General features: G+C 33.6%; 1 protein-coding gene across 1 annotated transcript; it reads right to left on the minus strand.

Annotated features, from left to right (window-relative positions):
- Positions 1-8,920: 8,920 nt before the first annotated feature.
- LOC111381277 (NAC domain-containing protein 90-like) lies at positions 8,921-10,056 on the minus strand. Its single transcript, XM_023005042.1, has 3 exons — positions 9,855-10,056; positions 9,452-9,735; positions 8,921-9,321 (listed from the first exon to the last, which is right to left on the minus strand). Exons 1-3 carry the CDS (start codon positions 10,006-10,008, stop codon positions 9,157-9,159), a joined length of 603 nt encoding a protein of 200 aa, XP_022860810.1. The 5' UTR covers positions 10,009-10,056; the 3' UTR covers positions 8,921-9,156.
- Between the last annotated feature and the right edge of the window lie 3,199 nt (positions 10,057-13,255).

Raw genomic sequence — 13,255 nt, forward strand, 5'->3', positions numbered from 1 at the left:
TATGCAAATCAACAAACTTCAAACAACCGTATATTGAATTTTCACCAGATCATTAAAAGTTTTATTTCCAACAAATAACTTTTGTTCCAATAGAATTTAAAATTCATGAAGAATACGAACAATATATCATAAATTCATGAAGTATGGACTGTAAATTTAATACGAAAAATTGCATGAATTAAACAACTGAAACATAGAATTTTAACCCGAGGCTTGTGTTACACACAGTTTCCTTAAAATAGATTTGCCTCATCACCGTCCGTGCTTGAGGTTTAAAACGAGCATCCGTTTTCCAGGATACAACAATAAAACTAGTAGTTTCCGAGCACCGCAAAAACCACTCCGGCGAACTGAACTAGTGCCTGAACTACAACACCACCAAGAGAGAACCTATGCAAATGAATTTCTAGTGTATTCTAAACTTGAAATCTTTTGCTTTTTTTGTGTGTTGAAATGAGGAAAATGAGCCACTATTTATAGGCTAGGCTACTAGTAAAGGCAATGACCTTTGGAGTTTTTCATCTTTTTCCTATGTGGGACAAATTCATTTTTCCCACATAAACTCCCTTTTGAGTGGCACACTTTGAGCCTCAATTTCTCATTCACCCGAGTATCAACTTTGGCAAGTAAGTATATGATTTCGATGTACTCACGGAGGAGAACACAAATCAACTTTCATATTCCAAATTGAACAACTAGGTCTCACTCAAAACTTCGTGCCAAAGTCGATCAATCTTTCCAACAATCCCCCACATGAATGAAAATTGAGAGTGACTCATACATGTGACACATGACGACTTGTGAATGTGACACATGACGACTTGGTGATATAGTTCAACAGTTGAAACCTGCATACGATAGGTAGGTGTTACCCTTTGAACCTTCGCTTGTGAAAGTATATTTACTTCACTGGCTGACCAGTAGACGCGATGTCCTTTAACTGTTCTACCGTTTATGTAAACGATGATCCACTTCACACAGAATTCTTCCTAACAAATTTCAGTTCTCATTATTATGTTCGTTTTGGCCATGAACATACGCCTGATTCTGTGAGACTTCACAAGAATTGCGCCCACACAATTCTCTTAGAAGTGGCCCCACTTCTCTCTCACATAGGTGATTTCTTATTACAAGTAACACGCATTACTTGGCTCAATTTTCGACGCATAAGAATCATTAAAAGCCTATTGCTAATCCTCCATCTTTACGGGCATCACTATCGCATCACAGAAATGGACAGGAGGTAATATCCCCCACAGTGATTCTATCAAGTCTTTACAATTAGGTTGTCCCTTTGAACCTAGATCTTGGGATCTCCAATCAACTAGGTTGGGTTTTCCTTTGTATTAACTTATCCATTCAAGGGCTTAAGTCTCATTCCTCTCAATGAATTCTCAACTAACTCTCTATTTAACCCTTTGGTTAGCGGATCCGCAATGTTATCCTTTGACTTTACATAATCAATAGTGATAACTCCAGTTGAGAGTAGTTGCCTAATGGTATTATGTCTACGATGTATATGTCAAGACTTACCATTATACATGTTGTTCTGTGCCCTTCCAATTGCCGATTGACTATCAAAATATATGCAAATTGTTGGCACAGGCTTTAACCATCATGAAATATCCTCTAAGAAGTTGCGTAGCCACTCAGCCTCTTCACCACTTATATTTAGAGCTATAAACTCAGATTCCATAGTGGATCTGGCTATCACTGTTTGTTTAGAAGATTTCCATGATATAGCTGCACCTGCCAAAGTGAACACAAATCCACTCGTGGACTTTGAGTCTTTTATGTTGGATATCCAATTAGCATCACTATATCCTTTAATGACCGCTGGATATCTGCTATAGTGCAGTCCAAAATTACGAGTATATCTTAAGTACCTTAGTACTCTTACTATTCCTTTCCAGTGATCAGCTCCTGGATTACTCATATATCTACTCAGTGTACTGACTGTGTAGGCTATGTCTGGTCTAGTACAGCTCATTAAGTATATTAGACTTCCGATAACTCTAGAGTATTCTACTTGAGAGATGCTTTCTCCTCTGTTTTTAGACAGATGTTGACTAGTATCTATTGGTGTTCTAGCCAAGCCAGTATCATCCTTATGGAATTTTCCTAAAATTTTGTCCACATAATGTGACTGACTTAGAACAAGCCCATTTGATGTTCTTGATATTTTCACTCCAAGTATAACATCAGCTAGACACATATCTTTCATGTCAAACCTCGAGTTTAACATATTTTTAGTGGATTCAATCATCTTATTGTCACTGCCAACAATAAGTATGTCGTCAACGTAAAGACATAAGATGACATATCCGTCTTTAGTGTCTTTGACGTAAACACATTTGTCACACTCGTTGATCTTAAATCCACTCTCCATCATGACACTGTCAAATTTCTCATGCCATTGTTTTGGTGCTTGTTTCAAGCTATACAATGACTTCACCAATTTACACACTTTCTTTTCCTACCCTGAAGATGAAAACCCTTCGGATTGTTCCATATAGATTTCTTCATCTAAGTCTCCATTAAAGAAGGCAGTCTTAACATCCATTTGATGTATTTCAAGATTTCACAAAACAGCAATCGCAAGTATCATTCTAATGGATGTTATTCTCGTTACTGGAGAATATGTATCAAAGTAATCAAGGCCTTCCTGTTGTCGGTAACCTTTTATTACCAACCTGGCCTTATACTTTTCAATAGTTTCATCTGCTTTCATTTTTCGTTTGAAAATCCACTTGTAGCCTAATGGTTTACTTCCTGGTGGAAGATCCACTAGCTCCCGTGTATGATTTTGCAGGACAGAATCTATTTCACTTTTAATGGCCTCTTTCCATTGAGGTCCTTCCGAGGAGTTCACAGCTTCTTGATAGCTTTGAGGTTCACTTTCTAGCATATAGGTCAGAAAATTCGGACCATAAGATTTTTCTGTCCTTTCTCTTTTGCTACGTCTAGGCTCAACCTCCTCTTCTAGTTCTTGGTCCTGACTATGTTCAGTCATAGTCTCATACGTCCGTTTAGAAGAACTTGCCTCTTCTTCGGACCTGCATGGAAACACATGTTCAAAGAATGAAGCGTTTCTCGACTCCATTATCGTGTTTCTGTGTATATCTTGGATTTTATATTCATACACGAGAAATCGATAAGCACTACTGTTATGTGCATATCCAATGAATATGCAATCTACAGTTTTCGGGTCTATCTTCACCTTCTTTGGTGTAAGGACAACCACTTTAGCAAGACATCCCCACACTCGTAAGTATTTATAGAAATGCGTTCTTCCTTTCCATAACTCATAAGGGGTCTTCTTCATTTTCTTTTGGGGCACCTTATTCAAAAGGTAATTTGATGATAATACAGCATCCTCCCACATGTTTTGAGGTAATCCAGAACTTACTAGCATCGCCGCATTCATCATCTCCTTTAAAGTGCGATTTTTTCTTTCATCAACACCATTTTGTTGTGGTGAATACGATGCGGTGGTTTCATGTATGATTTCGTGTTGTGCACAGAATCAGCAAACGGTGCTTCATACTCACCACCTCGATCGCTTCTTAGCACCTTAATTTTCTTGTTAAGTTGATTTTCAACTTCATTCTTATAGAGAACAAATTTCTCTATCACTTTATCCTTACTTTTTAGCAAATACACATAGTAGTATTTCGTGCTATCGTCGACAAAAGTAATAAAATACTTGTTGCCACCTCTTGTTTGTACAAATTTTAAATCACATATATCACTGTGAATTAAATCAAGTGATTCCGTATTTCGTTCAATTGACTTAAATGACGACATAGTCAATTTTGTTTCAATACAAGTCTCACACTTATGTTTGGAATCAACATGGAATGCTGGTATGCATTTCAAGTTAACTAGCGTACGTAAAGTATCATAGTTAACGTGTCCTATTCTACCATGCCACACATTGGAAGACTCAAGCAAGTAAACAGAAGCATTCACTTTATTATTCATTTTTGGTTTAACAACCATTACATTGAGTTTAAACATTCCATTGGAAACATAACCTTTTCCGACAAACATTCTACTTTTCGACAAGATGACCTTGTCTGACTCAAATACAATGCGAAAACCATGCTTATTCAAAAATGACCCGGACACAAAGTTCTTGCGAATTTCCGGCACATACAGCACGTTATTGAGAGTTAGCTCTTTTCCAGAAGTCATCTTTAGAACCACTTTTCCTTGACCCTTGATTTCAGAAGTTGCTGAATTTTCCATGAACAACTTCTCTCCATTCTCAACTGCTTCAAAAGCAGTATATAATTCTTTATCAGAGCACACATGTCTCGTAGCTCCGATGTCAATCCACCATTCTTTTGGGTTAGAACCCACCATGTTCACTTCAAAAATGACTGCTGCGAGACTCATCTCCGACACATCATGTGCCATGTAGTCAACCACATTTGCTTTTTTCTTTTTCTTTGGCAATCTGCACTCCGAAGATTTGTGGCCTACTTTGTCACAGTTGAAGCACTTTCCTTGAAATTTCTTCTTAGGAATGCCCCCTTTTGGTCCCAGCTTGATCCATTTTCCACCGGATGGCCCAGCTTTGATTTTGTAGTTCTTACTACCTTAACCATGTTCAACAATATTGGCCTTAGCCGCACCAGGATTGAACCACTTTTTTTCGAAACTCTTGTTGTCTTCTTCAATTCGAAATCTAACAATCAGTTCTTTAGCATTCATTTCCTTTCGTTTGTGTTTCAGATAATTCTTGAAATCTTTCCACGCGGGAGGCAATTTTTCAATGATTGCAGCCACTTGGAAAGTTTCGCTCAGAATCATCCCTTCGGCATGAATTTCGTGAAGAATCACTTGGAGTTCTTGCACTTGATTGATTATAGTTTTGGAGTCCACCATCTTATAGTCCAAGAATCGGCCGACGATAAATTTCTTAGCCCCGACATCCTCAGTCTTATATTTTCTATCCAAAGACTCCCACAACTCCTTAGCAGTTATCATTGTGCTATACACGTTGTATAGCGAATCTACCAAACTGTTCATGATGTAATTCTGGCATAAGAAGTCCGAGTGTTTCCAAGCATTAACAGCACTGATAGCTTGAACATCCACCTCACCCTCTTGGAGTTTTGGAGCACTTTCAGTCAAAAATCTCGCAAGATTCAAGGTGGTCAGATAGAACAGCATTTTCTCCTGCCACCTCTTGAAATTCAAGCAATTGAATTTCTCTGACTTTTTCCCATGGTTAACTGGTACATTAATCAGAACATTAGCCACATGTTGGCTCACAACACGACTTGGCATTGGAGCCACAGCCTGTGTCATAACAGAGCTAGGCCCTGCAGCCATAGCTGCACCCATAGCCGAACTAGGCCTTGCACCCATAGTAGAACCCACAGCCTGAGATTGGGTACCTTCAGCTTGGGACACATCCATGTTGGAATCTATGTTGGTGAAACCGATTGCCATTTTGTCTTCCGAAAGAACCAAACAACAAATTAGTATCCACAATATAACAAATATAAAAAAACTAATCAGTTTAGAGATAATCAATATAGGAAACCAAATTTTCCTTTCTGAAAAATTTGTTTTAAGCTTGTAGGAATTCAGTGTATGTGGATAAAACAAAGAAATATTGACTTTCGTCTCGTCAATTTAAATGCGCAATTAAAAGACTCCCAGGTGAGGAGGGGGGTCACAATCAGACCGCTTAAATCACAAACTCTTCTTAGACAGTTTAGGTCTTTTTGATAAAGCCTTTCAATTTTGCAACTATGCAAATCAACAAAATTCAAACAACCGTATATTGAATTTTCACTAGATCATTGAAAGTTTTATTTCCAACAAATAACTTTTGTTCCAATAGAATTTAAAATTCATGAAGAATACGAACAATATATCATAAATTCATGAAGCATGGACTGTAAATTTAATACGAAAAATTGCATGAATTAAATAACTGAAACATAGAATTTTAACCCGAGGCTTGTGTTACACACAGTTTCCTTAAAATAGATTCGCCCCCTCACCGTCCGTGCTTGAGGTTTAAAACGAGCGTCCGTTTCCCAAGATACAACGATAAAACCAATAGCTTCCGAGCACCGCAGAAACCACTCCGGCGAACTGAACTAGTGCCTGAACTATACCACCACCAAGAGAGAACCTATGCAAATGAATTTCTAGTGTATTCTAAACTTGAAAACTTTTGCTTTTTTTGTGTGTGTGTTGAAATGAGGAAAATGAGCCACTATTTATAGGCTATGCTACCATTAAAGGCAATGACCTTTGGAGTTCCTCATCTTTTTCCTATGTGGGACAAATTCATTTTTCCCACATAAACTCCCTTTTGAATGGCACACTTTGAGCCTCAATTTCTCATTCACCCGAGCATCAACTTTGGCAAGTAAGTATACGATTTCGATGTACTCACGGAGGAGAACACAAATCAACTTTCATCTTCCAAATCGAACAACCGGGTCCCACCCAAAACTCGTGCCAAAGTGGACCAATTTTTCCAACAAAATGTTCATAAGACGGTATAACCTTGAACCGCAAATTTATGTGGTCTAAAAATTTCTGGTTTAGATTTAAAAATTTAAATTCTGTATTCTTTAATTAAATATTTTTTATTTTTAAAAAAATATTGTATAAGTGTGAACCAATTCGATATTTAAGAAACTATCCATATTTTTTGTTGTAATTTAAAAAAATATTGCAAAGCTAATTTAATTCTACCCCCATCCTATTTAATCATTTCTTTAACACTTTGATTAAAGTTTACTAATTAGTATCAGCCTGTTTGTTTCTCATTTTCATAGTAAAAATACATTTTGTAATAGTGATTGTTGAAAAATGTGTGGTTAGAAAATAAGAAAAAGTTTTAGTTTTGCGTGTAATATTATTTTATTAAAGAGTGTATGGTTGAAAATAAGAGAAAAAAAAATGTATTTTGGGAAAAATGGGTATCAAACAAGGGCTATGTGTAGCTAGATGATAACCTTGTTGACTTCAAATCTTTACTGTTTAGCGATTGACTAATTACCAGTGGAATTTTTCTTCCTTTTTTTTTTTTTTTTTTTTTTTTTTTTGGTTAATAATCACCCTTGCTTTCATTTTGACTTAAAACCAAAATATGATAATAAAATCATGTGAGAATTGAATGGTGAAAATTGAAATTAAGAATGTTTATTTCCACTTTTTTTTGGGTTTGATTCCGATTACAAGCATTGCATTATCAAATAATGCATTTCTCACTTGATATAATTTGTATGGTTTAGATTATGTTTGGTAAAGTTTAAACTGAAATTGAAATTGGTCAAACACATTTTCAATCTACACATTTCGTTATATTCATTTTTTATTTACACATTTTGCGGGACCTTACAGTTTAAGTTTTAATATAAACACTCCCAAACAAATAAATTAACTTTTTTTTCGACAAAGACATTAATATCCATTTAATTTTAGCCAAAAGTAAGAATACCCCAATATTTCGCAAATCAAAAGGAGAGAAAAAAAAAAAGAAAAAGGGCCAAGGACATGTCATGATCTATAGTGACTTTTAAACCATGTTAAAGCCTGGATGCATGACTTAACTAGTGACTTCTAACAATTCCAAGTTTGAAAAAGGGAGATGTTATTCGTACAGACCCTGTGCAAATGAATTTGTAGAGGAGGTTTAATCCTTTGAAAAATTGATAACTGACAAAATTTTGATAGTGAAAAGGTAAACCTAATTTGGAAATATTAGGGTGTAGCAGAACATGTTGCCCAATAAATAAATTTGATCCTATTGTTTGAAACCTGTTATATATAATATTGTTTAAAAGTAAATTGTCGATCCCTTATTAATTCTAATTAAAATAAGAGTGTGATTTGCATTAATGTTGAATTAATTACCATTCAAGAAATCCCTAAGATTTTCCTTTTCTAGAGGAAAAAAATCAAAAAAATATATAGTTCCTCTTAACAACTGAGGCTTCTCTTTAAGGAAAAGTTTTATATCCATTACATTCAAATTATATAAAGTTGTCATTTAATAAGGAACTTTAAATTTTAATATGAATATTGCTATTTATCATCACTCATTATGTGGCAACAAAATAAAATTAAATGATAGGTCAACATATTATTCAATTCCATCCAAACCCGATGGTATCCAAATAAAATTATCTTTAGCCCTTGTTTGAGCCCCATTTTTTTTTTTGGGGGGAAGAATGAATTTTTGAATAGTGTATTGATGGAAAATGTGTAATTAAAAAATAAGAAATTTTTTTTGATTTGCGTGTATTATTATTTTATTGAAAAATGTATGATTGAAATGATGTCAAAATACTTTTGAAAAATGTAGTTTTCCAAAGCTCAAACAAGGGACAGTTCAAGTTTCTTCGCTACCCAAATATCATACACATATAACATTTCTAACATCTTGAACTTTTAGTAAATTGACTCAATTTCATATTAGAGTAGGTAAATCTTCTAAGAACAGTTATCGTCATCGACTATTAATTGAAATTGTGCATGTATTAGACTTTCATAAGAACTTATGTGTGAGCGTGTGTTAAATTAAGAGTAGGTAAATCTTTAGCCCTTGTTTGAGTCCCATTTTTTCATCAAAATATATTCTTCAACAGTAATTTAATATCATTTCAACCACACATTTTTCAATAAAATAATATTATACACAAATCAAAAAAAATTTCTTATTTTTTAACCACACATTTCGCATCAATACACTATTCAAAAATTATTTTTCTTCTCCAAAATGAGGCTCAAACAAGGGATATATATGGACATATATTATTCAAATATTATTTTCAACATTTTTAGAAAAGCACTTATGCATACAACTTATCAAATATACATTTTTTTTTTTTTTTTTTATAATTTTCACGACGTTTATAATTTGATTGACTTACACACGAACTATAAGAAAAATTACAATATCTGTTAAAAGCAATTTCATTTATCTTACAAGAAATCAGTGGTCCTGGTTACGCGTTTTGGAAAATTAGATCACAATATTTTATAACGTGTCTAACTCGTCGTTTTAATTAAGAACCCTACACTTCGTTCCACTCAACTAGATTTTCTAAACCATGAATCATCTCCAGAATTGGAGCCTCCTGCATGGCTTTCTCCAGATATTTTACTTTCTGATGCCTACGATGTTCTTGCACATTCAGAAGTTAAACCACATCGACTTTCATTTTGTTGTTTGATCATCATCTCCCTTGGTGGCGGGGCCAGCCTGGTCGGACGACGATCAAATGCTCGAGAACTTCCCGACACTACGTAAAGTCGACATAGGCTCAATTCATGCCTTAACTGAAAATGATAAAAAAGGGTTAATCAAATTGAGAATTCCCAGAAAATAAATAGAAACTTGAATTTTCTACTAATTTTTTTCTATCAGTAGACGAGATACGAGTTAATTGAATTTATATATGTGCACTACCTTGGGAATAGAAGTGGGGAAATCTTCCTTGATGGCTCTATACTCATTCATTTTCCATTTTGTTTTTCTTCCAGTGGGAGCTTTCCCTATGTAAAACACCATGCTTTTCTTAACTCCAATCACTTTACTATCTGATGAATAAACATAACTTGGTGAACCAGTGGCCTTCCAGTAGCCCAAGGCCGTAGTCCGACTCGGCCTCCCTCCTCGTACTTCACTTTCCTGGCTCGGGACAAAGAAAAACCATTGCTCACTGTCTCCACGGCAAACCTCCCCCGAATGTTCTGCATTGGAAGACCAAAACAAAACCATTATTACTAACATAGGCATTCGAGAATGTGTAAGTAGAGAGGATTGGACAGTACTGAATAGTAATAAAAAATTAAAAAAGAATCGTTGGTACTTGGGAGGTGCCATGGCTCGAGCTGATAAACGTTGGTGAGGGGTATAACGCGATTTATGTCTCGTCTCGTCTCTTCGAGCTTGTTGTGTAGATAGAAAGAAACCAACTCTTCTTCTGTAGGGTAAAACCGAAACCCTGTTGGCATTTCCTCCATTTTTTCGTCTGTTTGTAAAGGCGTTACACAATTCTTGGGGGTTGGATATCTATCTATATATATACTTCTGATTGTGTGTGCTCCAAGTGGGTGGGTGCGTGGGAGAGTAGCCGAGTGAAAGGAGAAAGTCTGAAACTTTCACGCGGCTGAGCATGGAAAATTAAGATTCCTGGCCAACAAGCAGGTCTGTTTCCGCAAACACGATATAATATCATTGAACCAGTCAAACTCCTATTTTTAACCAATGAACTGATAGACTGGACATTTTGCCCCCGTTTGCCTCCATTCTCATTTTCACTCATTTTCTATTTTCTTATTTTTAATCACATAATCTTTCGTAAAATAATATTATATGCAAATCAAAAAAATTTCATTTTTTTCAACCACACATTTTTCAAAAAAAATTATTCCAACCTTTAAAATTGGCAAGAATGTAGACCCAACGAGGGCTATATAGACGACTATCGATTCTAATTAAGAGCCTGTTTGGAAATGATTTTGAAAATTAATTTTTTAACCATTAGAAAAAAAGTGGGTCCACCTGTGAGAGAAGAAGTCAAATATGACGACTGGAATAGTGAAATAACGATCAAAAAATTAATTTTTTTAGAGAAAAAATCACTCTCAAACAGGCTCTAAATTGGGTCCCGGCTATTTTGGTTTGGTTTCAATTAAAATCGATTTAGTTCTAGGTCTTAAAATTGAGAATCAAACGGTTCTTCTTAAGTTATCTGTTTTAGAGATAGAACTAAATTATTATTAGGTTCCAATATTTTTTTTTTAAATTATATCCCTTTTTGTGGGGGACTAAAATAAAACTTTTAGCAGGTTTTAATAAAAATAGATGAAATATGTGGTTGAAAAGTTATGACTCCTATAAAATATGTGGTTAAAATTAATCATTAATTTTGATTTAGATTAAATTTTAATTTTAATCACTACCAACTAGGGGCATATGAATTGACATGAATTAATATTTATTTTGAATAATTTAGATTTTTATTTTTTACAATATAAAGCATTAAAGTGAAATAAGAAAATTTGCACAACAATTTAAGCCTAAAAAGAATTGGTTCAATTCGATTTCCTTGTTCTCATGAAACCAGACCCAGTGGTCCATTTTTACGATTTCCAGTGAGATTCAAGAAAGTGGGTCGAACTTTTAAGTTAATCGAATTGAACCACCTTTTAAGTTAATCGAATTGAACCACCATAACTATTATTTATTACTGTACTTCACATCAATTTAATAATGGAGAAATTGCCTACAAGCTAGTGTCATATGGACGTTGATAGCTTATGTGTGCTCATTTTATAATTTAAGATAAGGTTTTTGTTAGGTAATTATGTAACATAATTGGATGCAAAGGAGTGGACCAAAATACACCACATTGTAATTCATCCATTCGGACTACTCTCAAAACTAAATATTCTTATTACCGCGTAAGGGATATGACTCAATAATAATAATTTATTGAAAACTTAAAATCTTACAACTAAATAGTCTTATTAGGCATAAGGGATATAACTCAAAATTTTAGTTTTTTCGTTGAACTCAACATAAAAATAATCTTATTTTATAGTTATTGTATGTTCCTTGACCTGTTAGGGTATATCCCGCGATTTACCTCCCTCACAAAGCTCTAGGGACGAGACGATGAGGCCCTCAAGGTTAGGGTTCAACCTTTACTTATTGTATTCTATATAAACAGTTGCTTCTAGAGATTAGATTTTATATATATGGAATATTTTGAATCGGTAAATCTTCTACAACTTGGATTGTGACTTATATTTACGTATTATGTTTTAAGTGTGTATTGAAAATGCATCATATTTGTAAATCATTCAATTCTATCATTTCACGAGTCAATGAAAACATTTTTATAGCTTTCAAATGAGACGACATGTAAGAAGAAGATATGAAATTTGTATCAATTCGGAGTCTAAAACTAATTACTATTTATATGGAATATTTTGAAATGATTAATCTTTTAAGACATTAAACGTTGAAGACAAATCCATTGCATGTATGTACATTTCTCAACATTCTATTCACGTGAAATATCTTCAAAATCATATCTTCTACAATATCGAATGTAACTTATATACTTGGTACACCTATAATTTAATTTAATTTATTATTATTTTTGAGTGTATGTACGTACATCAATCTCTTGTCTTCTACTATGTACTTGAATATATATTAACTTTTATATATGTACATCTTAAAATGAATATATTTTTACTCCTTCCAAATGAGACGTGGTGGAATAAAAAGTTATGAAATTTGTAATAATTTGGAGCCCAAATATTCTATATACATTATTCTTCTAGGACATCAAATTATGAAGTCACAATATTCATCATATGTATGTACCTTTTTTACATTCTATGTACATCAAATACCTTCAAACATATATTCTACAATCTTGAATACGAGTTATATATACATATTAACTTTTATGTACTTATGTTTATTAATCTTTAGTCTTCCAAGTATATATGTGAATATGTACACTCGTATATATTGACTTTTATGTAAGTACATCTTACATTCTTGAAAATGAAAATTCATACAATGCTTTCATCTCACGAGTCAATGAAAATTTTAAATTTGTAGCAATTCGGAGTCTAAAGTAAAGCTAATAACTTGTATATGAAAGCAATTAATCTTATATAACATAAAATTTTGAAGTCACATTCATTGTTTTTATGTATCTTTCTTTACATTCTATGTCAATGAATTACCTTCAAACCCCCTATCTTCTAAGACATTGAATGTAACTTATATATATACCTATTAACTTTTATGTTTGTACACCAATCTTTGGTCTCCTTCTTATATATTTAAATATATATTAATTGTTTTGTATGTGCATCTTAGCTAGTTGAAAATGAAATTTTTATGTTCAAATGCTCTAATCTCACGAGTCAATGATGAATTTTTTACTACTTTCAAATTATAAGTCATGGGAAAAGATATGGAAAATTGATCTATATTAACTTTTTTTTTTTTTTTTTTATGTTCATTGAATGTGACTTATAAGTGCTAAGAATTAGAGATTATAATTCTATCATCAAGAGGAATAAAATTGTAGAAAAAAGAAAATAAATACAAGAATACGCAGAATTTATAGAGGTTCGCCTTATTATGCCATTTTCTACTGTTACAATAATTCACTATAATAAAAAGAAGTTTTCAAGAAAAAATTGCATACTCTATTTTCTCTAATCTCCTTTCTTTTTT

Source organism: Olea europaea, unplaced genomic scaffold (assembly GCF_002742605.1).
Source record: "Olea europaea var. sylvestris unplaced genomic scaffold, O_europaea_v1 scaffold2273, whole genome shotgun sequence".
Classification (NCBI taxonomy): domain Eukaryota; kingdom Viridiplantae; phylum Streptophyta; class Magnoliopsida; order Lamiales; family Oleaceae; genus Olea; species Olea europaea.

Excerpts from the sequence above, each read along its gene's own strand:
- LOC111381277 (XM_023005042.1), bottom strand. The coding sequence starts at position 10,008 with ATGGAGGAAATGCCAACAGGGTTTCGGTTTTACCCTACAGAAGAAGAG. Across the intron at positions 9,736-9,854 it reads CGAGCCATGGCACCTCCCAA|AACATTCGGGGGAGGTTTGC; the intron begins GTACCAACGATT and ends CTTCCAATGCAG. Across the intron at positions 9,322-9,451 it reads TCCCCACTTCTATTCCCAAG|TTAAGGCATGAATTGAGCCT; the intron begins GTAGTGCACATA and ends TATCATTTTCAG.